This window comes from Phocoena phocoena, chromosome 11 (genome assembly GCF_963924675.1).
Source record: "Phocoena phocoena chromosome 11, mPhoPho1.1, whole genome shotgun sequence".
NCBI lineage: Eukaryota > Metazoa > Chordata > Mammalia > Artiodactyla > Phocoenidae > Phocoena > Phocoena phocoena.
In genome coordinates, this window is record NC_089229.1 from 97970296 (window position 1) to 97998261 (window position 27966).

General features: G+C 43.0%; 1 protein-coding gene and 1 non-coding gene across 2 annotated transcripts; one reads left to right on the top strand and one right to left on the bottom strand.

Moving 5' to 3' along the window:
• On the bottom strand, positions 1-24154 carry TIGAR (TP53 induced glycolysis regulatory phosphatase). The gene is made up of 6 exons (XM_065888047.1): positions 24113-24154; positions 17939-17976; positions 14318-14439; positions 5013-5090; positions 1628-1738; positions 1-815 (listed from the first exon to the last, which is right to left on the bottom strand). Exons 1-6 carry the CDS (start codon positions 24142-24144, stop codon positions 387-389), a joined length of 810 nt encoding a protein of 269 aa, XP_065744119.1. The 5' UTR covers positions 24145-24154; the 3' UTR covers positions 1-386.
• Positions 5148-5220, top strand: TRNAG-UCC (transfer RNA glycine (anticodon UCC)). Its single transcript has one exon. It is a non-coding gene; the product is annotated as a tRNA-Gly (tRNA).
• Positions 24155-27966: the final 3812 nt, after the last annotated feature.

The window sequence follows — 27966 nt, forward strand, 5'->3', positions numbered from 1 at the left end:
CCAATAAAATAGGCCAGATTTTTCAGACATTAAAGAAAAATACCAAAAAAACCAGGACATTAAAAAAGCAAAAAAACCACAGTAACAGGATTATTACTCCCCCAGTTTGCAACACCGAGTTCCTTCATCCATTTACAATCCAGAGATGTCACTGAGCAGGGCGGTTAAAATTACCCTGGAAAATTCCAACTGTACTCACGAAGAAGTCAATTCTCAATGGTTTTCCACTAGTGTCTCATGTGGCTCTGATTCCACTCGAGCTTTATAACCCGCTCTAACGGACAGCTTTTTCACTGTTTCCAAGCCTGCATCAGCAGAGAGTGGGAATAAAGTCAAAGGCCCCCCTCAGAGGCTCACATTTGTTAGATTTCGATGCAGATTTAAATTTAGTGAATTTTGGTCACCCCGGTCAGGTGGCCCTGTAGGTTCACACACACACACTGGGTGGTTGGTTTCACTTCTCCTTTCTCACAGTTTATGATAAAGACACTCATCCCTGTATTGGGGCTGACTGACGTGAGTTCGGACCTGCTCAGGGTCACCGGGAAGGAACACTTAAGGTCGGTCAGGAAATAATCCAACAGGCTTCTCATGTAGGCGCCGTGACTCACAACTAAGACACTGGCCACTAACCCTGGAGCGCCGCTGTCCGAATTAAACGTGGAGGCACAGTTTTTCCCTAAAGGAAATATCTCTGCCAAAGAACTTTCCAGACAGTCGCTCGGGGCTTCTTGGGAAAACTGTTCATTCTGACCTGCTTCTTTCAGGATCAGCTGACAAAGAAATTCAAAGAAGTCTTTTCCACGCATCTTCACCTACAAGGAAAGAAAAAAAAAGGTGAAATAAAGTGACATTAATGACTGTTTTAAGACGTAAACGGAACTGAGTTTTTCTATACGTCAGCGCCCGTGACTACAGAAGCAGATGGACAAAGGAGAGTAAGATACAATGACTAATTCCTGACTTCAAAGCACTCGGAGTTTAGCTGGGGAAATCTACAAGCAAACAGAAGCCCATAAAATATCGGGAAACTAGGAATACCTAGGAAGCTGCATCGGGCACTTCCGTTCAATTAGAACAACAAGGATAAGAAGCCTTCCCTCACTAAACTAATACAAAGTCTTTACAAGAAATTTATGAAAATTAAAAATGGTGGTGGTGGGGGGAAATCACCAATAACACAACTCAAAAGCAGAACACTCCAGAGCAACGCAAGCAGGGCTCCAATGTCACTTAGAGCTGCAGGCGCAGGAGAGGCCTGATGGTCTTGCCACCCAAGTTGTTGGGTTTTGCCCACCATCCCGCTGACCAGCACCATGCCTGCTTCACCGACTCCACTGCCACTGCAAAGGCTACTCTGCTCCCTTTTCAAGGAGTTTTCTTCACAGACCCATCTAACAACCCATTTCCTCAAATCCATTATCGGTAACGACCTAATACACGAGAAAGACAGGACAGCTCAGAAAGGGAAAAAATGGTATGATGCAGAGTTGTTCTGTGAACCAAACAACTTCCAAACTGCTCAGCTACAATTCAGAGACACCTTGCTTACGCGACGAGTCAAGATTGCAGCTACTTTGACGTTGGCACGCTCATGGACACGGCGACTTTCCCCAGGGCTACGTACCTGGTCCAAGGTCTCTCCTCCGGGCGGAGTGAACACAGGGCACTCCTGCCCAGCTGCTTTGGCCATGGCCCTTAGCTCACTCAGCGGCGAGCCTTCTGCAATCCCATATTTCTGCAACGATCCAACAGACAAAAAGGCCTCAAAGGAATTCGCAATACAACAACTAAGTACATGTTTATGGCAAATTCAGAACAATCATTCCGGAGATGAGCTTAGATTTCTTTGGCTTACTTTAGCCTATCTCCTCGGAGAAAATGCAAACCCAGATCCATGTGACTTCAAAGCTCATTCGCTTTTTAGATTCATAAAAACTGAGTCTCAGCAAAGGACACGCAAGTCACAAAGGAAATGCAAATGGCCAATAAACATGGGAAATCTACCTCACTAGGAATCCAGAGTGTGAAAACTAAGATGACACCTTTCATAAGTTATTAAATCAGAAGACCACAGAGATCACTAACAGCCAGTGCTGATGTGGGAAGAACTCTCTCCTAGATCATTCATGCGAGTATGAATTGGCACAGATTTTCTGGAAGGAAATGTAGCAATACATACAAAAGTCTTTTTAAAAAGTACACACTCAGCAATTCCGTTTCTAGGAAATGTATGAGATATGTGTGTGAAGGCTCAACTACAAAGATGTTTATATTTTAACATGATTTACATCAGTGGGAAATCTAGTCACAGCCTAGATGTCCTAAACTAGGTCAGTAAGTCGTAGCTTGGTCACACACATGACGCAACGGCAATGCCTTAAGAATACAGAGTCATTGATTACGTGATCATACCGATGTGCATTATGGGCACTGAAAACACAGCACGTGAGACGGGCCGGCTATAAAACAACGCACAGAGTAGGAGTGCATTTCGAAAAACACATACACAGACAGACAGACAGACAAAAACAGACAAGAAGGAAAAAGACAGGAGCGCACATACCAAAATATTCAGTGTTTGTGTGTGGTAGAAATTTTAATTGTATTTTTTTCCAAAGTGTTCTTAGTTTTAATTCCCTACAATGACAATGGATTACTTGCATAAGAAAATATTGAAAGAGACAAATCGTCACTTATGGTTTGCACTGATGATGCCAAAAGATTCTAACACCACCATCAGATAAGAAATCCAATAGTGAAATATTACATTTTTATAAGAATACATGCACACTTTACCAGCTGCTCTTCCAATCTTCAAGCCCAATTTCTTACACTCTTAATTGTATCTGGAGCAACCTAACGATTACAAAGAGGGCCATTAAAAGCCATCAGTTGCTTTGTTTTCACAGGAATGGAAGCATCCATTTGTTGAATACTCCAAACGCTTTGCTGGGGCAGTCAGGAGGAGAGGACAGGCGGCTGCACAGCTCCCACCCTTGCTGAGACCGCGGGGTGGTGGGGATACCAAGCAACTGCAAGTGGAAAAGGGCCGAGATGGAGAGAGACTGACAGATAACGGCACGGATGTCTAATCTGGACTCGGGAAACCACCGAGGGCCATAGCCTCTGGCGAGTGGAAGCTGGCCAGGCCTGGGAGCAAGCATTCCAGGCAGCGTGGAGGACAGATGCAGAGGTTCACTGAGCACAGGGTGTTCGGGAGATTCCGGGAAGAGGCTGAGAAGCGAGTGACCAGCGGTCCAGAGCACAGACTCCAGGCCCAGAGGCCTCAGCGTGAATCTGAACTCTGCCACGAATGAGCTCTGGGACCCTGGGCCTGGACTTGACCTCCATGTGCCTCGGTTTCTGCTTCTGTAAAACGGGGGTTAAGAAATGAGGTTTTTACATCTTCCCGGCACCGGGGTTCTTGTGAAGATGAACAAACCCGCGGCTCTTGGAACAGTGGTGGGATGCGGTGAGCGCAGCGCCAATGCCCACTCATGTGACCGCTAAACCCAGGCACTGAGCACCCGGCAAGGGGCAGGAGGCAACAGATCAGACCCCGCAGCTCCCAAGAGCCGGGTCAGAGTTATGACAGCTCCTGAGGGTAGAAGAGAAGCAGTGAACCCGTTTATACAGGGGTGTGGCCACCAAATTCTGCCAAGATTACCCTGGCTGCGGCGTGCCGATCAGACTGGGAAAGCAGGAGACTCGCTGTCCCAGCGCCCCAGGCGACAGGATGCCGAGCGGCAGCAGGAGGGCGGCGGGGGGCTCGCAGAGACATGAAGCGTTCAGGAACTTCTCAGAGGCTGAGCGGACAAGACGAGGACAGGAGGCGCAGTGCGAGAGACGGTGAAGAGCCGGCAGGAGGGTTTCAGCCACTGCGTGAAGCAGGGCCACGTGGAGAGGGGGGCGCATTCCACTGGCCGGATGCGGCCGCGGGGCAGCTGAGCCACAGGCGGCTCGGTGTGTGCACGCAGCTCAGGGAAGAGCCGTGGACTGAAGTCACTGCAGAGGACGAAGTTACCCAGGAGAGAGCACGGATGGAGAAGGGACGGCCCAGCCGCTGACAGCGCTTTCTCCTTCACGTGATGGCGGGCCCTGGGCAGCGTTCCACTGAACTCAGGACATTTTCTTCTTTTAATCTATTCAGATTTAGTTTTGGGGATAGGTGTATTTTTCGTTTTGTTTTGGTCGCGCTTTATTTTAGTTTTTTGGCCACAAAGCGCGGCTTGCGGGATCTTAGCTCCCCGACCAGGGATTGCACCCGCGCCCTCAGTGGTGAAAGTGTGGAGTCCTAACCACTTGACCGCCAGGGAGCTCCCAGGACATTTTTCTTTAACAACGTTCGAGCACTGGCTCCTGGGCACACAGTGAGCCTTTCCAGGGACAGTTTACGCTGGAGCTCTAGCCTATACGCTGAACTGTAACAGTGAACACACGCAAGTTATGAAAAGCAGTTCTTTGAAGATGCCCTGGCCATTCTGTTACATTTCCCTCCAGGGGTAGAGGAAATCATAGGGCTGGCAGGACAGCAACCAGCTTACACGTTAGTATTATAGAGTGCACTAAAAACACTGCTCGAGGAGGAGACTTGGGGCCGAATCTCAGATCTGAAATTGCTGTCTTTTAGCTAAATCACCGTTTCAGGAAGATCCATTTCTGGTAAAGTATATAAAGTTAGCATAAAGAAGTCTATTCATGCTTATAATTATGGGGTAGGATTAGGAGACTGGGAAGAGAACTTTTCACCTTTAACTTTAAACTCTTCTGTACTAAGTTCTCACAAGTATGCCTTGCTTTTATAATTTAAGATGCCTCTTTCCTAGGATTTTAATGATCAAAAAAGACACTTTATGAGAGTAAGTAACAGTGACTGCCACACAGTAGATTCTTCACGTAATAGCTGATATCACATCCCTAGCAGGTAGGCATTTAATTTCTAGCCATGGGATAAACTGAGTTGGTTTACTGATAATTTATGGTAAAAGAACAGTATGTAAGTTACTTACCCTTTCTCGAAGTCTTGAATCATACTTTACTGTCATATCTTTGCAAAATTTGCTCTTCTCCAAAATTCCATGCACGGTCTGCAAATCAAAAGAAAACTATCTCTTTTCTCATAAAAATAATCATTCTTGGGGAGTTCCCTGGTGGTCCAGTGGTTAGGACTCTGCACTTCCACTGCAGGGGGCCTGGGTTCGATCCCTGGTCGGGGAACTGAGATCCCACAAGCTGCACACACAGCCAAAAAAAATATCATTCTGGGAGTGTCAGGATGCTAGCATAGGAAGTCACTGAACCCACCTCCTCCAGAGGACACGGAAAACCCCGTAAGGCTGACAGCAGATTTTCCAGTAGAAACCTTACCAGCCAGAAGGGAGTGGCATAACATACTCCAAGTGCCGAGAATTCCAACCAAGAAGCTTTTCTCTACCCAGCAAGGTTATTCAGAATTGCAGAAGAGATCAAGAGTCTCCCAGAAACAAAAGCTAAAGGAGTTCATCACCACTAAACCCACCCTAGAAAGAAGGAAATATTAAGGGGGGAATGCCCTGGTGGTTCAGCGGTTAAGAATCCACCTGCCAATGCAGGGGACATGGGTTCGAGCCCTGGTCCAGGAAGATCCCACATGCCCCGGAGCAGCTGAGCCCACGCGCCATAACTACTGAGCCTACATTCTAGAGCCTGCGAGCCATGACTACTGAGCCCACGCGCCTAGAGCCCGTGCTCTGCAACAAGAGGAGCCACCGCAATGAGAAGCCCGTGCACCACAACGAAGAGTAGCCCCCGCTCGCCTCGACTAGAGAAAGCCCGCCCACAACAGCAAAGACCCAACGCAGCCAAAAATAAATAAATAATTAAATTTATTAAAAAAAAAAAAGAAAGAAATATTAAGGGGACTTCTTTAAGCTGAAAAGAAATGGCACTAATTAATAATAAGAAAACATATGAAAGCAAAAATCTCACTGGAAAAGGTAAATATATAATAAAGGTAGCAGATCAATCACTTGATGAAGATGAAAGACAAAAGCAGTAAAGTTACAATAATTAGCTAAGGGACGCATAAAATAAGAAGATGTAAAATGTGTCATAAAAGGTACAAAACATGGCAGGGAGGAGTAAAAAGCTAGTTTTGGAATGTGTTCAAATTTAAGTTGCTGCCAACGTAAAACAGGCTACTACTTATATAGGATGTCATGTGTGAACCTCACAGTAACCACAAAGAAAAAATTTACACTAAATACACAAAAGAAAATGAAAAAGGAATCTAAACATAACGTTAAAGAAAACCACCAAACCACAAAGGAAGAGAGAAAGAGAAGAAAGGAGCAGAGAGAAACTACAGAAATAGCCAGAAAACAATGAACAAGATGGCAATAAGTACATACCTCTCAATAATTACTTGAAAGGTAACTCAACTAAATATGCCAATCAAAGATACAGAGTGGCTGAACAGATTAAGAAAAGAGCCATTTATGGGCTGCCTACAAGTGACTCACTTCAGAACAAAGGACACACACAGACTGTAAAAAGATGGGAAAAGATATTCCATGCAGACAGGAATGAAAAGAAAGCTGGAGTGGCTACACTCATATCAGACAAAGTAGACTTTAAAACAAAGATTGTAATAAAAGACAAAGAGAGCATTACATGATAAAGGGGTCATTCCAGCAAGAAGATATAATTTTATAAATGTATATGCACCCAACAGAGGAGCACCAAGATATTTAAAGCAAATATTAATGGACTTAAAGAGAGAAACTGAGAGCAATACAATAATAGTAGGGGACTTTAGCACCCCACTTACACAAATAGGTAGGTCATCCAGACAGAAAATCAGTAAGTAACATCAGTCTTAAATAATGGATTTAATAGATAAAAACAGAACACTCCATCCAAAAGCAGCAAAATATTCTTAAATGCACATGGAACATTCTCCAGGACAGATCACACATTAGGTCACAAAACAAGTCTCAATACATTCAGGAATACTGAAATCATAACAAACACCTTCTCTGACCACAACTGTATGAAACTAGAAATCAAGCACAAGGGAAAAGAACCCAGGAAAAACCCCAAAAATGTGGAGGTGAAACAACATGCTACTGAACAACCAATGGATCATCGAAGAAATCAAAGGAGAAATCAAAAAATACCTAGAGACAAATGGAAACAGAAATACGACATACCAAAATCTATGGGATGCAGCAAAAAACAGTTCTGAGAGAAGTTCACAGCAATACAGATCTACCTTATGAAATAAGGAAAACCCCTAATGATCTAACTTTACACCTAAAGGAACTAGGGGAAAAAAAGAAATAATAAAGATCAGAGTGGAAATAAATAAAATAGAGACCAAAAATAATAGGAAAAGTATCAACAAAAATAAGGGCTGGTTCTTTGAGAAGATAAACAAAATCGACAAACCTATAGCTAGACTAACCAAGAAAAAAGAGAGAGGACCCAAATAAATAAAATCAGAGGTGAAAGAGGAGAGGTTCCAACTGATAACACAGAAATACAAAGGATTGTAAGAGACTACTACAAACAATTATATGCCAACAGATTGAACAACCTAGAAGAAATGGATAAATTCCTAGAAATTTCCATGATTTTAAGACTAAATCATGAAGAAATAAAATATAGGGGTAGACTGATTACTAGTAAGGAGACTGAATCAGCAATCTAAAGTCTTCCAAAAAAAAAAAAAAGCCCAGGACCAGATGGCTTCACTAACCACCTGGAACGCTACAAAACATTCAAAGATTTAATACCTAACCTTCTTGAAATCTTCCCAAAAACTGAAGAGGAGGGAAATCTTCCAAACACATTTTATAAACCCAGAATTACCCCTGACACCAAAACCAGACAAGGACATCACAGAAAGAACTATGGCCAGTATCCCTGATGAACATAAGATGCAAATATCCTCAACAAGATATCAGCGAACCGAATCCAACAATACATTAAAAGGACCATAAACCACGATCAAGTGGGATTTATTCCAGGGATGCAAGGATGGTTCAACATATGCAATCAACTAACATGGTACACCACATTAACTGAAGGATAAAAATCACATGATCATTTCAATAGATGCAGAAAAAGTATTTGACAAAATTCAACACCCATTTATGATTAAAAAAAAAAACAACTCTCAACCAAGTGGGTATAGAGGGAACATACCTCAACGTAATAAAGGCTATATATGACAAGGCCACAGCTAGCATCAGACTCAATGGTGAAAAGCTGAAAGCTTTTCCTCTAAGATCAGGAAGACAAGGATGCCCACCATCACACTTTTATTCAATATAGTTTTGGAAGTCCTAGTCACAGCAATTAGGAAAGAAAGAGAAATCAAAGGCATCCAAATTGGAAAGGAAGAAGTAAAACTGTCAGTTTGCAGATGACATGATACTATATACAGAAAATCCTAAATACTCCATGAAAATACTATTAGAACTAATCAGTGAATTCAGTAAAGTCACAGGATACAAAATTAATATACAGAAATCTATGGTGTTTCTGCACACTAATTAGTGAACTATCAGAAAGAGAAATTAAAATAGTCCCATTTACAGCTGCATCAACAAGAATAAAATACCTAGGAATAAATTTAACCATGGAGGTGAAACCTGTACACTGAACACTATGACACTGATGAAAAAAACTGAAGATACAAATGAATGGAAAGATATTCTGTGTTCATGGACTGGAAGAACTAATATTGTCAAAATGTCTATACTACCCAAAGCAATCTAGATTTGATGCAATCCCTATCAAAATTCCAGTGGCAATATTTCACAGAACTAGAACAAATGATTCTAAAATTTGTACAGAATCTCATAAGATCCCAAATAGCCAAAGCAATCTTAAGAAAGAACAAAGCTGGAGGAATCATGCTCCCTGATTTCAAACTATACTATAAAGCTAGAGTAATCAAAACAGTATGGTACTGTCATAAAAACAGACACATAGATAAATGGAATAGAATAGACAGCCAAAAATAAACCCACGTATATATGGACAATTAATTTACAACAAAGGAGCAAAGAACACACAATGGAGGAAGGACAGTCTCTTCAGCAAATGGTGTTGGGAAAACCAAGCGGCTACATGCAAAAGAGGAGACTACACTACTATCTTACACCCTACGCCAAAGTTATCCCCAAATGGATTAAAGACTTGAATGTAAGGTCTGAAACCATAAAGGCCCTAGAAGAAAACATAGGCATTAGTATTTGCAATGTTTTTGTAGATCTGACTCTAAAGACAAGGGAGCGAAAATAAACAAGTGGGGCTACATTAAGCTAAAAAGCTTCTGCATGGCAAAGGAAACCATCATCAAAATGAGAAAGCAACCTATTGAATGACAGAAGATAACTGCAAATCATATAGCTAAGGGATTAATATCCAAAATATACGGTTGATCCTTGACTATGGGTTTGAACTGCACAGGTCCATGTGTCCATGGATTTTTAAAAATACGTACTACACGATCCTCAGATGTGGAACCGTGGATACACAGGGCTAACTGCAAAGTTATATGCAGATTTTTGACTGCAAGGAGGGTGGGAGCCCCTAAGCCGCACATTGTTCAAGGGTCAACTGTATAAAGAATGCACACCAGTCAACTACAACAGAAACCCAAACAACCCCGTTAAAAAATGGGAGAGCATCTGATTAGACATTTTCCAAAGACACACAGGTGGCCAATAAGCACATGATAAGATGTTCAACATCACTATTGTGGAAATGCAAATTAAAACTACATGAGCTATCACCTCACACCTGCTGGAATGGCTATCATCACAAAGACAAGAGATAAGAAACGCTGGAGAGAAAAAGGAACACTTGTGCACTGTTGGACTGTAAATTGGTGTAGCCACTACGGAAAACAGTACAGAGAGTCCTCAAAAAATTAAGAATAAAACTACCGTATCACCCAGCTATTCCACTTCTGAGTTTCTGATTTTGTTTTTTTTTTTTTTTTGGTCGTGCCATGTGGCTTGCAGGATTCTCAGTTCCCTGACCAGGGATTGAACCTGGGCCATGGCAGTGAAAGCCCGCAATCCTAACCACTAGGCCACCAAGGAACTCCCCCACTTCTGAATATTTATCCAAAGAACACAAAAACACTAATTTGAAGAGCTATATATACCCTTATGTTCATTGCAGCATTATTTGCAATAGCCAAGATATGGAAACAACCTAAGTGTCCACTGATAAATGAATGGATAAAGAAGATGTGGTAGGACTTCCCCGGCGGTGCAGTGGTTAAGAATCCGCCTGCCAATGCAGAGGACACAGGCTCAATCCCTGGTCCAGGAAGATCCCACATGCCGCGGACCAACTAAGCCCATGTGCCGCAACTACTGAGCCTGAGCTCTAGAGCCTGCGAACCACAACTATTGAGGCCGCGTGCCACAGCTACGGAAGCCTGTGTGCCTAGAGCCCGTGGTCCGCAACAAGAGTAGCCCCCGCTCACCACAACTAAAGAAAACCAGGGTGCAGCAACAAAGACCCAACGCAGCCAATAAATAAATGGCTTGTTCGTAAATAACATTTTATTAGAACTCAGCCATTTATGTATCACTTATGGCTGCTTTCACAGTACAATGGCAGAGTTCACAATTGTGACACAGACCATACAGCCCACAAAACTTAAAAATTCAACTAACTAGCCCTTTACAGAAAAAGGTTCTAGTTCATTAGTTCTCCATTCAGGTGTGTCTAAACTGGTTTTAAACCCATCCATTGAATATTAATTTCAGTTATCTTTTCAGTTCTAGAATTTGCATTTGGTTCTTGTTTATAATTTCCAGTTCTCTGCTGAAATTCTCCATGTCATTTTTATCTGTGCATTCAATGATTATTTTAAAGGCTACATCTGATAACTCCAGATACCAGATAACTCCTGTGGCTCTTTCTGCTGCCTTTTGTTTTTGCTCATTTTTGTTCATGTTTCCTTCTCTCATTGCGTACCTGGTTACTCTGACAAGAGACACTGTATTTGCAAAACGGTAGAAATCATTAAAGTCCATAGTCTGCCTTGTTTTTTAACTCCCTTCCAAAAAAACCAGACACTGTTTTACATCGTCAATATTTGTTTATATTTACCTATACCTGTAACAATTTGTTTTGCTCACTATTCTTTTCTGAATCTCAGACATCTCTTCTGGAATTACTTTCCTTCTTCAATTATCCTTTGAAAGTTTCTTTCTAGCTTGTTTGTCTGAAATGTCTTCACCTATTCTCTAGAAAATGTTTTGCTGGTATAAAACTCTAGATTAATCTTTACTATCTCTCAGCACATCAAATTACTGTTGATATTGACACATTTGTTGATAGTCTAATATTGGTCTTTAATGGATAATGTTTTTTCCTTCATAGTCTTTGGAGTTTTGCAATATTGCTGTAAGTGTAGATGTGTGGGTTTAATTCTGACTGGGATTTTTTCTGGATCTGATATTTTGCTATCTTTCAATAACTCTGTAGTTTATTAACCGTGACCTCTTCGAATATTGCCTCTTTCCCATTCTCTCTGATACTTCCTCTCGAAAGACGACAGACCTTCTCATCACATCCTTCTGTCTTAGTCTTATTTTTAATCTGTTTATCACACCGTGCTACACTTCAGTTGCTATCTTACATTTATCTATAAGCAAGTGACCATTTCAGCTATATCTAGTCTATAATTTAGTACAGCCACTGAGGTTTTCATTTTTGGATAAACTTTTTCCATATTTTAAGTAAATTTTATTGAAGTATATTTCAAGTGTACAGGTCACTGAGCTGTGACAGATCTAAGTACCACCAAAATCAAGACAGAGAAGAAGTCTATCAGCCGAAATGATTCCTTCGTGCCCTTGCCAGCCAATGCCTCCCACCCCTGGCCCCCGGCCCGCACTACCTGCTTTATGTGCTCTAGAGTCTCATGTAAATGGAATCACACACTGCACTCTTCCACATCTGCCTTCTTTTGCTCAGATACTGTTCTGGGGACTCCTCTGTGCTGCTGCTCAGGTGTCTTCCACTGTATGAATATACCATGTTCATCTATCCATTAACCTACTGATCAACACATGGGTCGTTTCCACTCTCTGCCCATTACAAATAAAGTTGCCGTTAAACAGTTGTGTACAAGTCTTTGTGTGGACATATATACTCTTACTTCTCTTGGATAAATTTCTGGGACTGAAACTGCTGGATCACAGTTAGTGTATGTTCAACTTTCAAACCGTTTTCCAAAGTAGGTGTTCCATTTTACATTCTCACCAGCAACGTCTTGAGTTCCAGGTGTTCCACATCCTTTATCTTTCTAATTTTAGCCATGCACACGTTGTGTAACGGTGTCTTGCTGTGGTTTTAATATGCGTTTCTGTCGCGATCAGTTATCTCATCTGTTTACTGGCTTTCCCCATATCTCACTTTGTAAAGCGCCCGGTCAAATTCAAACCTTTTGCCTATTTGTCTAATTACTGAGTTGGAGGAATCTTATATATTTATACAGCTAAGAGATATATATTGATAATACATACATGTGTGTCAGATATATACACATATATTACATACATGTAACACAACGTTTACAATTTTCTCCCAATCTGTGTCTTGTTTATACTTTGTCCCAAGATGCCTTTATAAAGATCTTCCCCATTTCCTTATAGAATTTTCATAGATTTAAGCTTTTAGATTTGTTCTATGAACACCCGCAAGTTAGTTTTTGTGGACTGTGTGAGGTGAGAGTCACATCATGCTTTTCTGCTTGGATGGTCCATTGTTTCAACACCCTTTATTGAAAAGACCATCGTTTCAACCACGGAATTACCTTGGCACCTGTGTCAAAAGCCAACTGACCAAAAAGACTAAACGAAAACAACTGACCATATAAGTGAGGGTCCCTCAACTTGTGCTTGAAAGAAAAAGTCTTTATTTTGCCTTAATTTTTGAAAGTATTTTCACTGGGTATGTATTTGGAGATTTTTGAGTCATTATTTCTTCAAAATCTGTCTTTTTACTTTCATACTCACCCTCATCCTTCTCCCCACTTCCCTTCTGAGACTTCAACTACATGTATATTGCACTGCTTGATACTGTCCTCCACGTCACTGAGACTCTTCACTTTCCCTTCTTAGCCTTTTTTCTTTCCACAGTTAATTTTGGAATGTTCAGTTTCCACGTCTTCATGTTCACTGACGTCTTCTTCTACAGTGTAACCTACAGTTAATCCCACCCTATGAAATTTTCATTTCAGAATACTGCATTTTTCACCTGTAGAAGATGAAATTTGGTTCTGCTGTCTCCTACTTCTCACCTCATGCTCCTCTGAGGACAGTTCAGCCTCACTATTAAGGTGTAACATGCTCTCTGTATCCAGCAAAGCCTCCCCTTGCGCTGGTGGGAATTCTGACTCCGCACCCTGTGTGCGCCCCAGGAATTGAGTGGATGACCGCCACCCGCCAGGGACCTTTTCCCTCCCGCCCGAAGCCGTGTTTTCTGCCCTCGTGCAGTTTCAGCCAACCGTCCAACAAAGAATCACGGGGATGCCTACACACGTCTATTGAGTTTTCTCTCTCCAGCACTCTTCCCCACAAATTTTAGTTACTTAAACGCCCCAAATTCCAAGCTCTGTCCCCTCAATCACTGAGACCACTGTCCTCTAGTTGGCTTCTTCTGCCAGAGTCTGGGAATTGCTTCAGCTGGAAAACCAGGACGATCAAGGGCTCACCTGTTTTGTTTCACTTCATTCGGGGATCGCAGCCCACGCTGCCTGGAGTCCAATGTCTGAAAACAGTTGCTTCACAGATTTTGTCCTGTTTTCTAGTTGTTTATGGGGGGAGGCTACATTCCAACCCTGTTATTCCCCCATGGTTGCCACAAAAGTCTCCTCCCACCGACCTTTTAGAAGTTGACTTGGATCTTTCTTAAATCTCTGGGATCATTTTTACAGTAATCTGTTCCTTAAAGATATTTCACACGTCTTTTATTTCTTTAGAGTAACACAGTTGTTTTTCAAACTGTATCTGGATTCTAAAATCTGACGTCTCTGTGGTGTTTCCACTGGCTCTCTCTCACGACACCTTCTTTGCCTTTTTATAGGCCTTTTGTTAGACATTTTCCCCAAGCTACTCTAACTTAAAAATTACCACAATAAAACAAAGCACAAAAGTAAAATGAAGGGAAAAGAAGTAAGTTCTGTCAGGGAGAGGAGGGCTGGGGATGACGTCTCGTGTGAGTTAATTCCCTGCGGACTCTGGCACGACTGCTGAGACTTTTGACTCGACAGCCGCAACCCTGACTCTAAGCTCACCTGCTTTGTCCTCATGAGGTCGCTGGAGAAAATATGAGTAAACTTCACGTTGTTAAGAAATATACCAGCAGCAGCTGCTTGTTTAAATCCAGTTTCTGAAAGAGGCTCATCTATTCCTTGTCCTGTGGTATTAAGAGAAAGAAGAGTAACATTCAAATATATATACATATATATGGGATGCAATAAAAATCACACCTAAGAGAATATAAAGGGCATTTATCTATATTTTATTACAAGATTTCCTTGGGTACTTTTCCACATAACTTTTCAGAGAACTGAAAGCAAGCAAAACTCAGCTAGGATCCTGTAAAAGCTCTTCTGTATCTCCCAGAAGAATGTGTGTCTGGCGAGAACTGGGTAATGAGGAGGCTGCCCCGAGCTCTCCCCCCCACATCGCCCATCACTTCACCGCGTGTTTTATTAACGCTGCCCCTACCTTACGTTTTCAGCTCAGCTGCTGCATTTGGGCAGTCGGATCATCACCTAGAAAAGTTTTCCTTCTTTATCTCCACTGTTCGAATTCAGTAACGTTCAGTATTGCAAGTCATTCTCAATAAACGCTGACAAGTCTTCTACTAATTTAGAGCAAGTAACAGGTCAGCCAATGACTCAACACACAGGAAAATAATCTGTCATGAATGAGAGTTGGCAGAAACAACAAGTAACAGATTTGGAACCACTAATACGTCAGACGTGTACATCAGCAGAGACTATAAACAGAGTCACAAAAATAAGCGACAAGCGATCAAAAACCAGATAGCTTTCCAAAAGAACCAGACAGGTCTTTTAACAGTGAAAAATGGAACTGCTGAGGAGGGGAAGAAAAAACATCCCTCAGTGGATAAAAGGAGATTCATTAAGCTGAGAAGCTTCACAAGCCCAAAGGCAGGGCTGAAGCTGGCCCCTGGCACAGACACGAGGAGACGGAGAAGCACAGATGTGTCAAAGACACGGAGAAAGGACGAGGATTCCTGAGCACATCCAGTGGGGACTCCAGAAAGACAAAAAAGAAAATGGAGAACAGAAGTGAGGGAACACATAAAGCTATGTTTCCTATGACGGAAACACAGTGTACACCAAGAAGGATAAATTACTAAAAAAAAAAAAGTACCTTCCTAGATTTAGTAAGAGAAACTGTAGAATACCAAAATAAAACACAAAGACTTTAAAAGCAGTTACAGAGAAAGACAGATACCCACGGTGGGACACCATTTGGATGAGAGAAGACTTCTGAAGCCCAAAAGCAGCAGATGAATAGCTCCCAGGAGCTAAGAGAGCTGTGAGTCTAGAACTGTCTGGACTAAAAAGACTGAGGAGGATAAAAACAGAATTGTCTGGAATAGAATCAGTTGAAACGATCTTCACCACAAATTGATTTACACAAGAGGACTTTTCAAAAAAGATGCTTCAGGAATGAAGGTCTGAGACGCAAAAGAAATGGCGAGGAGAGAAACTGGCAACTACAGATGCCAATCTAAACAAACACTAGGTAACAAATTAAATAATAACGCCTACACTGCATGGTGAAAAAAGGACAGGACTAAACGGCAGCACACACTTTGTATTTTTTCAGGAGAGATGATATTTCTCTTCCACTTTGTTAGGCACAAATGGTAAAGATATAAAGGCAACCATCAAAAGGATAGAGATGGCTTATTTTGAGGCCAGTAGGGAAAGTAAGAGTGGGCTGGATAAAGAGAAGAAAAAGAAAAGCAGGCACCTAAGAAGTAAAGGTGAGTGAGAAGGAAAGGACTAGATAAAGAAGGGAGAAAAGAACCACAAAGGAAAAGTCCAAACACACCAGAAACCAGAGTCAATGTGGACAGACCACTCTCACCAGTTAACAGAAAGATCATATTTCTTTTCTTTTTTTTTTTTTTAAAGAATCAGAATCAGCTGCCTACCATTTACAAGGTAACGCTTAGGACATCAGTACACAGCAAGGTTGAACGGAAAGGGATAGGAAAATATATATCAGGCAAATCCCAACCCCAAACAGCCGGAGTTGCCATATCACTCTCAGAAATGCAGACTTTATGACAAAAGTCTTAGTAAGGATTGTGAAGATCACTATAAACAATCAGTGTTCCCATTCACCACGAAGACAGAGCAATTTTAAAACTTGTATGTGCCTAATAAATTAGCCTCTAGCTGCATAAAAGCAAAACACATAAAGCACAAGTTGACAGAACTTCAGGTATTAAAGCATGAGCTGGCCATCACAGCGGGAAATTCAACATATCTCACTCATAAATTGACGCTTAGCTCATACAGGCAAATGAGTAAATTTACAAAATTAGTAAAGTATGGAAGATTCGAACAACAAAATCAAGGTCAAGTATTTGATATAGAACTCCATACCCAACAATTAGAAAACGGATTTTTTCTCAAACACACAGTAGTAGGTTTATAAAAACTGACCATGCTAACCAATTTCAAAGATGTATTATCAAAAAACCATATTGTCAGAACACAAAGCAATTACAGTGGAAGCCAATCACAAAAGATGAAGAACAAAACCAAAAAGCCCATTCATTTGGAAATTTAAAAAAAAGTTCTAAATAACTCATGGGTCAACGAAGAAATCCTAACGGAAATTTAAGATACTTGGTGCTGAATACTTACCAGATTACTACAAATCAAAACTGCAGGTATGTGACAAAAAAGTGGTACTTAGAAACATATAAGGCTTGAGGGTTTTAAAAAAATTAAAAAGGAGGCCATAACTTAAAGAACTAAGCATCTAACTTCCAAAGTTAGGAAAACACAAAACAGACCTAAAAAAACAGGTGTAAACACGAAAATTTTATTCATGTTTTACCGTCAGCTTCGAATGAAATGAGACCAAGGAGCAGGGCCCACGGACAAGGCGGTACTGTACGTGAGCCCAGAGGATGCTCTGGGTGGGGCCCAGGTCAATGGGAAATAGAGGTGCGTTTAATTATCAGACTGATTTCCAGAAGAGGGAGGCAAGCACACAGGGTATGAAAATCAGCTTCTGCAAACCCCAGATGTCCCTAACCCAAAAATATAAAACTAAATGCTTGTATAATCCAAGCAGAGAAATAGCATGTCTAGCTGAAAGATATTCTTTAAAAGCCAGGCCAGCTGGATCATAGGGAGATTAAAAGATCTGAACCCAAATTAACAGAACAAGGCAGGGGGCAGAGGACAGTCTATTCAGAATAAAGTAACAACCCCATGTGAGAACAGGAATTCTCTTTTTAAACCATTTCTTTGTTACTACTAAAAATAATATAAGTATCTTAGCAGAAAAATACCATTAACACCAGCCAGTAAATTTTTTGTTTCCAAATATGAAATCATTTAAAATCCTGGCAGATACATTTTAAGACAACTAGACTCAATATAAGTCCTTAATCAGCTTTGAGCTGCCCACGAACAACTTGGAGCACTGTTCTTTACATCTAATTCACTCAAGAGACTCTTGGTTACCATCTGCTCTGATCATATTTCTGTGACCATGATGATTTAATACCGTAATCCCAGTTCACAGTCCAGAGCGGCCCCCGGTCCACCCTACCCCACCGGATCTGATTAACCCATATTTCACATTAATACTAACAGAGAGAGCTAAAATAAGAGTCAGAGCATACCAACCTTGAAGGATTTTCTCCTTGTTAAGTCTTGTTTCTCCACTAAAACAGGGAGGGAAAAAAGCCTTTATTACCAAATTAGGTTATTTTTGAAATGAGGAAAAAAAAATCAGCAACAAAAGGTAATGATACTTGTAAAGACAGCATATTGTACATACGTCAGAATCTAACCTGTAAAGATAAAATTTATTCTAAACTACTGTCTGCAATCATCTATTCTATGTGCCTAATCGATAAGCTAAAAATTTCAAATTGCCCCAAATTCAAATGTATAGATCAACAATCTTAAGTGAACTAAAGGTAGAAAATGCTATTTTAAAAGTAGTATATGTACGTATAAAAAATTTTTGTTAAATAATCTTCTTAAATATGTTGATCAAAACTACTCCCACAGGCATCGGGACCAAAACACAACAGCTGGTCCATCCGTCCGTCCGCTGCGCTGAGCGGACAGGCGCGAGGGACGGAGAGTGGAGCGCAGACCCGCAGACCCCGGCCCTGCCTCCTCGGTCCTGGAGCTGCTCAAAGCTGCTCCACTTTGCAACACCAAGGAATTACAAAAGCAAACCCAACCCACTCTGAAGCAACGCGGAGAGCGATGGGGGGAAGAGGCTGGAGGGGGAAGGTGAGGGTGAGGGCACCTGGACCAGACCAGACAACAGAGTGCAGGTGGGAGCTGGCGTGTGCTGTGCGCACACTGGACAGAAAACTGCAAACGGTGGGGGGAAACACCCCACAGGCCTCTTCAGATCGAGTTATCGCCTCATCTGGAATCAACTGTCCCCACAGCCCGCGTCCACACCCTTTCATGTCGGTGAGAGGTGAAAATCCGTGAGGGGAAACCTCGCTGCCATCTTTCGGGCCCAGGAGCAAGACTGCTTGGCGCTACACTCACCTGCTGGGTTAAGCTCAATGCCTCAGCTTCCTCATCTGTAAAATGGGGACAATAAATGGTCCCAACCTCACAAGATTCTCGGGATGACTGGATGAACACAGGTAAAGCACCCAGAACACTGCTTGGCTTTAGGAAGCACTCAGTAGCTGTATTTAAGTCATTTTTGGACAGACCATGTAGATATCCAAGACTTAATGCATTTTTAATCTTTTAAAAATTATGAAATAAATAGTAAATAATATAATGATAAAGCCAGCAGGCACATAACACCACCCAAGTTAACAGATCACTGCCAGCCTCCAGGACCATAAACAGTGGGATATCTACCTGATGGAATTCGATGCGGCTGTGTCTACGGGAGAGTGATTTACGTAAAGAGATGGAAAAATCACCAAGACATATTCAGCAGAAAAAGCAAGGTACAGAATAATATACAAAGATTGCTACCTTTTTAGAAAGGCCGGACAGGGACTTCCCTGGTGGCACAGTGGTTAAGAATCCGCCTGCCAATGCAGGGGACACAGGTTCGAGCCCTGGTCCGGGAAGATCCCACATGCCGCGGAGCAACTAAGCCCATGTGCCACAACTACTGAGCCTGTGCTCTAGAGCCCGCGAGCCACAACTACTGAAGCCTGCGCGCCTAGAGCCCGTGCTCCGCAACAAGAGAAGCCGCCTTAAGGAGAAGCCCGAGCACTGCAATGAAGACCCAACACAGCCAAAAATAATTTTTAAAAAAAGAGAGAAAGAAGGAAAGAAAAAGAAAGGCAGGACACAAGAGTAAACATTTGCATCTGCACGAGAGATGCCGGGAGGATGCAGAGGCTGTGGTCACCTGCAGGGTGACAGGACAGAAAACTCAGGAGAACTGTTCTGACTTCTAAACGTGTGGATGTAGTGGCTTAAAAAATATACGACAAGTGAGTGAAATTTCACAGCACTACTAGCCACTCACGTGCCAGTATTATCATTCTTGAGGTGAGTATTAATAAAAGATGTCTTGCAGCATTCCAAAACCCATTCAGAATCGTATGAAATGGATATGAAAGAGATTAAGCTCTGCGGTTCAGATGAACAAAGCATCCAGGGAAGTGATGGGGAAGGCACTGCTTCTCATACAGAAAACAGTTCCCAAACACTGGATCCACTTCCTGTCTGTCTCAGCCTCACAGTCTTGCTGAGACCAAGAATAAAAGGGCTGTGCTTCACTTCTGTACGAGTGACGTCCTCTTTAGACAATGGCTTTGTAACCAATTCAATTACCAGCAAAATTTAAAGAACGCCTCCCTGGCCCCCAATCCCGTATTTACTTCTATACGGGAACCTCAGAAGGTTTTGCCCACTTACTGTGGATCACAAGCTCTCTCGCTCATTGTACAAATTGAAAATCAAGGGTGAGAAGAAATTTAATAATTACGCTGGACCAGGTCTTTACAAATCACACAAACGATTTGCCAAGATGATAACTTTTTGTATGCTTACTGAAAAGGTAGCTCAAGATTTTAACTTAATCCCAATAGCTGATTTGATCAAGGATTCATCCTATTAAAAAACAGAATCCCAGTACTTGGATAATTGGTAACGGTGCTGCCCCAGCATCTCACCAATTCCAGCAAAAGGAGAAGAAATAGCTGTGATATAACAGAAGATTTCCTGTAGCTGTAAGTCAGCGGAGACCGCTGCAGGCGTTAGTGCATTATTAATAATCACTCGTGTTCCACGGGGCATTTTTTGCTTTCAAATCACTTTATAAACATTATAGCGTAAGAATCTAGAAAGAGAATTTTTTTTCCAAAAATGTGCACAAATATTTAGTTTTACGGCTTTTATCAGCTTTTTCGAGAGGTCTGTACAAATGCTTGAAGCAACTGTTTAGTTTGTTTGGGGAGTGGGAAAGGAAAGTGGGTAGCTAAAATAGGTTTACTATTAAGCTACGTCCCTAACCGAAGCTTGGCTTGTAGCAGTGGCAGGGAAGGCAGGGGGAGTGGAAAGGTCAGAGGAGTGTATTTTAAAGGAGTCAGGAATAACAGCACTCATTCTCAAAACCTGCAGTGTGACTCACTTCCAAGACAGACGCCCGACTCCGTGAGAACGCAAACACTTAGGCCAGGAAGTCAAGTCTACGACCGGCCGTTTAAAGGCCCACAAATGTGCACCATTTATTTTGTGGGTTATCATGCTGTTCTCCCCTTAAAAAGACACGTTATTTTGTTAGTTCTGCTGTGTATTCTATAGCGTTTCTCTAGAAATCATACAGAAAGCTTAATTTCCCAATCACATCCTTTTTAATCACGCATATACAGCTTTAACCTAATTCCTCCACACCAGTTAATTCATTTGAAAATGGATTAATAATTTGAAAACATAGAAGATTTCAAGCACTAGTAACATGGAGAGTTTCACCAGATGGTCTGGGGGCAAAAATATGTAAAATACTCAATTCATGATATATCTTTGTCTCTATGTAGATTAGGCCTAGTTGCATAGGTTCTCCCGGTTAATCAACCCTACTCCCAGAAAACAAATATCACAGTAACATAACAATTACATGCATCTTGATAAAAGTTGACAGATGATCCAATATTCATTTGGCCTCTGCTTTATTAACAAACAGAACAATGACTAGCATTCATGAAGACTAAGTGCCGACAGAGGCAGAGTAAGAAAAACCAATCAGTTTTGCTGTCAATACCTACACTGACTCAGCATCTTTTTTTTCGAAGCACAGGCTCCGGACGCGCAGGCTCAGCGGCCATGGCTCACGGGCGCAGCCGCTCTGCGGCATGTGGGATCCTCCCGGACCGGGGCACGAACCCGTGTCCCCTGCATCGGCAGGCGGACCCCCAACCACTGCGCCACCAGGGAAGCCCCATGATTCATCATCTTTAAGTAGTTAAAAGTAAAGGAAATTTGCTTTGTAAAAATGTTTAAAGAGCTAGCTAAAAACGGAAGTGAAATGGGATGGTTTTGCAGGCAACCAACTGCAAACTCCTACAAAGAACCTTTCAAGGGAACTAGGGCCTTCGATGTGCCGTGTGGGTGATGGCAGTGCCGACCTGCATATACTGGGGTTTTCAACCGTGCTGAAAGCTCAATCAGACTATGCTACAGCTCAATCAGACTAGTAGACTTGAAGTTTGAATGGTGGGGTATTCTGTTCCAAAAATGATACAACTGGTAACTCTCCCTTTCAAGTATGATGATGAAGACCAACACACAGATGGTAACAGCACAGATTCATAAAGGATTTGGCTGAACTTAAAGAAACTGCATTTAAAAAGTTTTCTTGCATTATCCAAAAATTATCCAACTCTTAAACACACTGAGTTTCAAAGCGTTTGACAGAGTCAGGTAAGAGAAAACTCAAGGTAAATTCCCACTACTGTGCTCAATGATTCAAACTTGCTGATTCCAGTAAGAGTCATTACGTTGAACTCTGGTGATCAATCAAGTTTGAAATTGTTTCTTTTTCTGAAAGAATCATCAATTTTTAGCTTTGAGAACTCTGAAGGAGAAAACTAACCCTATCAATTATTTCAACACTTCCTTTGCACTTTCCCATGAATAAAACAGAGCAAAGTAAACTATTCTTATCACTCTTCACGGTTATATCACAGGAAAGAAAACGTAGCCTCTGAAATGGCTGATGATATTCAAGCAACCTACAAACACTAGGTTTTAACTCTGTAAAGTTGGAGGCAGAAGGGCATAGTGTATAGTTAAGAGGATGGGCCGATTCTATGATGAATTCATTTTAAAAATCAAGCCCTTTTTAAGAAGCAGGGAGGGGATAAAATCCACACTCATGTAACTATTGTTTATTAAGAAACTAAATAGGGATCATCTTGTTTTTCAAGGGGTGGTTTTGTCCAGATTTTCTACAACTTCTGAGTGGCAATTATACACCAGGGACTGTGTCAAGGCATCCAGAAACTTCAGAGGAAAATGAGGGCAATCAAGACGCTAATTCCTGTTCTGCTACTGACTAGCTGGATGACCTTAAGAAGGTCACACGACGGTCATAAAGCCTTCTAAAAATGGAGAGGGTGGGGTGGAAAGAGAGGAGCTCGATTTCTAGCTCAGTCATTAAAATCCTGTGAATCCTAACGGAACAACTTCAGATGGTTGCCAAGATAATCTTCCTATAAAGTAAAAACAGGACCAAAGACGATAGCAGCTAAAGTCAGCTTGACAAGGTTAGACCATATTGCTGTTCTCCACAAGCTCCACGATGTCAAAAACGGCATCTTAGTTACCTGTAACCCTGTAACCCTTAGTTACCTGCTGACACACAGCACCCACTCAGAATGCTGGTCCCATTAACCATACACACAAATTGGAGGACTCACTGCATCTGGATCAGAGCTGTCCTTACAGAAACAAAAGTTAGTTAATTCTCAAGATATATTTCTCCCCCTCCACTGTGCTATACGCTTCACCTTTCTGACATTTCATTATCACGCTAACCCAGTGAAGTGGGTCCTATCACTTCCGCCATTTTATAAATCAGGAATCTGAGGTCGTAGAGATTAAGTCGGTAAAAGGAAGCCCAGGTTACAAGGCTCCTTGCTGGAGCCCAGATTCTAACCTACGTCGATCTTTCTCGAAAAATCTGTGCTCCTGACCTCCCTGAATTCCACCTCCCATTAACACCGGGCCAAGAAGAGTCGAGAAGGAAAAAGGAAGAGACGTAAAGACTTGTCAGCATTTAGCTCCCTGTAACGTAATATGATAAACATATTTATTTGGGGCGATGCAGGCGGCTGAGAGCAGGGCGAGGCCCCCTCTCCTCCCCCAGCGACAGAAGATCTGCGGAGAAGAAGCGAATCTCAGACACAAGCCTGGGGGGCGGAGGCGACCGAGGGGACAGGGACGGAGCCGTCGCAGAGCCTGGAGCGGAAAAGTCGGCCCCGGACCAGTCACTCTGCAGACCCTGGGGGACCGGCCGGGGGCAAACGCGGGGCCCGGGAGGTGCGGCGACAGGGCTGTCTCTTCCGCTTCAGCTGCCACCCGGAGACGGGGGCCCTGACACTCACTCCTCCCGACCTCCCTGTCCCCATCGAACGCGGGACCGCTGCCATCTGACACTTGGCTTCCCGCTCAGCTTCGCTGGGGCAGGAGGGCCGGTAGGGGGTAACTCACAGGAAACACCTTGAAATCGCCAGGCCGAGCCTCGGAGGAGCAAATGGGACGGGCAGGGCGGGGCGGGTGCAGATCTTCGGTCCCCCAGCCCAGCCCGCAACACTCCACGGAGGGGAAAGGGCAGCCCGCGCCGGCCATACTCACTGCCGGACCACTGTCAGAGCGAAGCGCGTCATCCCGCCGGCGCCAGGACAGAGCAAAGCAAAGGCCGCGCACGCCGCCCGAACCGTCACCCACACTCCGCACAAGCCAACCGGCACTGCGCCCGCCGCACCCCGCAGCTTCCGCACCCCGCCACCGGCCGGCTCCGCTGCCATAAGCCGAGGCGGCCGTCACGTCACTCCAGGACGGCCAATCAGGGAGGCCGGGGGCCGGCAGGTCGCGGAGACTGATGTGCGGCGGGGCCCCGCCCAGGGCCGTGGCGCGTGCGCCCCAACGCGCCGGCCCGTGATTGGTGCGCGGCAGGTGCGGCGGCCCCGCCCCGGACCGGGAGGCGGGGCGTGCCCAGGGAAACCCGGTCCTGTAGGCTACGAGCGGCTAAGGGGCTGCTCCTCCGATTGGGGTTGGTCTGATTGGAAGCTGGAGTGCAGCCAGCAGTCCTGCTTCGTGGGTGTACAGCGCCAGACACGTTCGGTCCTGTGGGGTTTGCATTAACCCCGGCACTGGGGGCGTGTAGGGTCAGCAGCGTCTGCGCGCTTAGACTCGCCCGGCTTCAGCCCCCAACTCCGCCTAGACCCGCTCCGGGAGCAAACTCTGGTCTGGCCCTTTGGAGCCCTCGTGTAGACTAGGCCTCGTGCCTGGCCTGCTGAGCCTGATTTTACCAAAGAACCCTGCGAAGCCACTCGATCGAGAATCCCCCCCCACCTTGGTACCTAATCAAGCTCCTCTTCCTCCACTCTCGATTTCTAATCACGTTCCTCATCCCACCCGCCACCCTACCCCCCAATATCTCACCAAGTTCGTCTTGGTCATTTTTTTCCGTTCCCTCCTTCACCCTGCCCCCTGGCTGTAAATCTCCGTTGGTCCCAGTTGTGTTCAGAGCTTCATTCAGTCTGTTTCCCCCATCGCAGTAGTCTGTAGTAAAGTCTTCCCCGCCGGTTTTTAAAGAGGATCTGGTGAATAATTTCTCTTCTAACAGCCTTCAGGGCCTTGAGACAGTTACTTAACCTCTCTAACCCTCCATTACGTGATGGGTAAGATGGGATAACGGCACTCAGCCATGACACAGGTAGAGTGTAATCATGTAAGCTTTACAATTATCTTCCATGCATTGTTACTTATATTCTTATATTTAATAATGCATTTGTTTCCTTAAATCCATTGGAATCATCTAGGATTTTCTGAATGCCAGGCTGCACCCCAGAAAAATTAAAAAGGAATCTCTTTGCGAGGGACCGAGGCATCAGTAATTTTTTAAATCTCCAGCTGTTTCCAGTGTGCAGCCAGTTTTGAGCTAGAAGTTTAAAGCAGTGCTTCTGAGACTTGAACCGTGCACACAAATCACCTGGGGATTTTGTTAAAATGTAGATTCTGATTCAGTAGATCTGGAGTGGGGGACAAATTCAGCACCTCTAACAAGGTCCCAGGGGAAGAGTCCATCTTCAGGGTGAGGTTGGAGGGATCATTCAGAGGTTCCTAACAGGGGGTGGGGATTACCATGGGCATCCACTGCCTGTCCTTAGTAGATACTCCATGTATGTGTTCTGAATGCCTGAATGAACAAAGCTATCAAACAGATTCTTCTGGAAATTTGAACTGAAAAATTAAAGGTAGTAATCTATGAGGGCGAAAGAAGAAAGAAAGCATGGAGATAGAGCCCAAGGCAGTGTGTAGACTGAAGCTATGAAGAAACGGAAACCACCAGCAATACAAGCTTGAAAGCAAAATTACAGAGTAGAAGGTAAGAGCAAGCAAAGATAGTGGGGGAACTGAGTAGACAGACAGAAAGAAGACACAGTGAGCAATGCAGAGACCACCTGGTCCCTACTTCCTCTCTCCAGCTGCCCGAGCACCAGGTACCTTGTAGATTCTGGTTTTTCCAGTAAAACCCCTTTGTGTTAAGATGGTCTGAGTGCATTTCTAAATGTAACTAAAAATAGCCTTCCACTTTGTCTCATTTTATTACTGCAATACCTCTGGAGGGAATGAATTACTATTTCCATTTTACAGATGAAGATATTAAAGCACATAGAGGTTAACTAATTTCCCATCTCTCAGGATCTCAGAACTGAGCTTGGCCGTAGGTAATGCTCCAGGTGGTATCAAAACCATAACTATGGGCTTCCCTGGTGGTGCAGTGGTTGAGAGTCCGCCTGCCAATGCAGGGGACGTGGGTTCGTGCCCCTGTCCGGGAAGATCCCACATGCCGCGGAGCAGCTGGGCCTGTGAGCCATGGCCGCTGAGCCTGCACGTCTGGAGCCTGCGTTCTGCAACGGGAGAGGCCACAACAGTGAGAGGCCCGCGTACCGCACAAAAAACCAAAACAAAACCATAACTATGAGGGTAAGTACTGGATCTTTTCCTTAGTTCCCTGGCTCCTATCAAAATGTTTAGAACAAAGTAGGGGCTCAATTAAAATTTGTGAAATGAATGAATGAGGAATCTCTTTTATCGTCAATTTGTCAAATGAATCAAACATCTAAAAAATTAGCTGATATAAGGGGAGAGAATTGTTTTTGGAGAAATTTAGAAAATTATAAAGTATCAATATTACTGTTTTAATTATCCAAGAACTATGTATAAAAACGATGTTTTCATAAACCTTAACAATCAGGAGAAAACAGTTGAGAAATGAGGATCTTTGAAAGAATGGACGTTATCCTGCATTATCACTCAGCCGTTCAGAGATTACCCTTCAGCTTATAAAATGAACAAGGAGTTCATTTAAGTGTTGTTTAGACAGAAGCTAGAAATAACCACTGCTATACTTTTGTCGAAAACATATCAAATCACATATGCTTTTTTAATGAAAGAGGATGCTTTGTTGTGGCAGCTCATATGATGGAATTCCAAATTAGTCAGGATAGGCCAAGTTATGCTGAGGTAACAAATTCGTCCTGAAATTTCCATGGCTTACCACATAAAAGTTTATTTCTCTCTCATGCTACGTGTGTGACGTGGAGTAAATTTGTGAATTTACTCTGCAAATTCCCTCAGGGACTGGAGTTAACAATGACATTAGTACATGGATTCATGATAACTGTGGCAGGAAATGAGGACAATTGAGGGTCTTGAACCAGTTCTTAGGTGCTTCCTCCATTCACTGTCCAGAGCTACTCACACAACCCAGCTAACTGCAAAGGCGATGGAGAATATGGGGGAACACATAAATGTTTAGTGTGTGGACAATGCCATACGGACCATGCATGTCTGAGTCTCCCAGGTGACCTCACCCAGTGTATAGGTCTTATTTGTGTCTCTGGTCTGCAACTTTCCCCTGATATCCTCATTCATTTTTTCTTCTTCCAGTTTTACTGACATGCAGCACTGTGTAAGTTTAAGGTGTATAACATAACAATTTGACTTACGTACATCATGAAGTGACTGTCACAAGAGGTTTGGTGAACCTCCATCATCTCGCAGACATGAAATTAAAGAAAAAGAAAAAATTGTTTTTCTTGTGATGAGAACTCTTAAATTTACTCTCTTAACTTTCATATATAACACAGCTGTGCTCATCATCTTCGTCCTGTTGTACGCTACATCACTAGTATTTAATCTTATAACTGGAAGTTTGTACCTTTTGACTGCCTTCATCCAATTCTCCCTCCCCTACCCGCCCCCCGCCTCTAGTAATCACAAATCTGATCTCCTTTTTCTTTGAGTTTGTTGTTTGTTTTTCAAGTATAATTGACCTAAAACTCTACGTTAGTTCCTGTTATGCAACATAGTGATTCAATATTTCTGTACATTTCAAAGTGATCACCAAGATAAGTGATTAAACATGTCACCTATATTCGCCACACCATACATTTAAAAAATATATTTATTTATTTGGT

What these genes read in the sequence shown, in the direction of transcription:
- TIGAR (XM_065888047.1), bottom strand. Translation starts at nt 24,144, where the DNA reads ATGACGCGCTTCGCTCTGACAGTGGTCCGGCA. An exon ending in GCTCTGACAGTGGTCCGGCA is followed by an intron (nt 17,977 to 24,112) that starts GTGAGTATGGCC and finishes TCCCTGTTTTAG; the next exon opens with TGGAGAAACAAGACTTAACA. An exon ending in ATTCAAGACTTCGAGAAAGG is followed by an intron (nt 1,739 to 5,012) that starts GTAAGTAACTTA and finishes GGATCGTTGCAG; the next exon opens with AAATATGGGATTGCAGAAGG.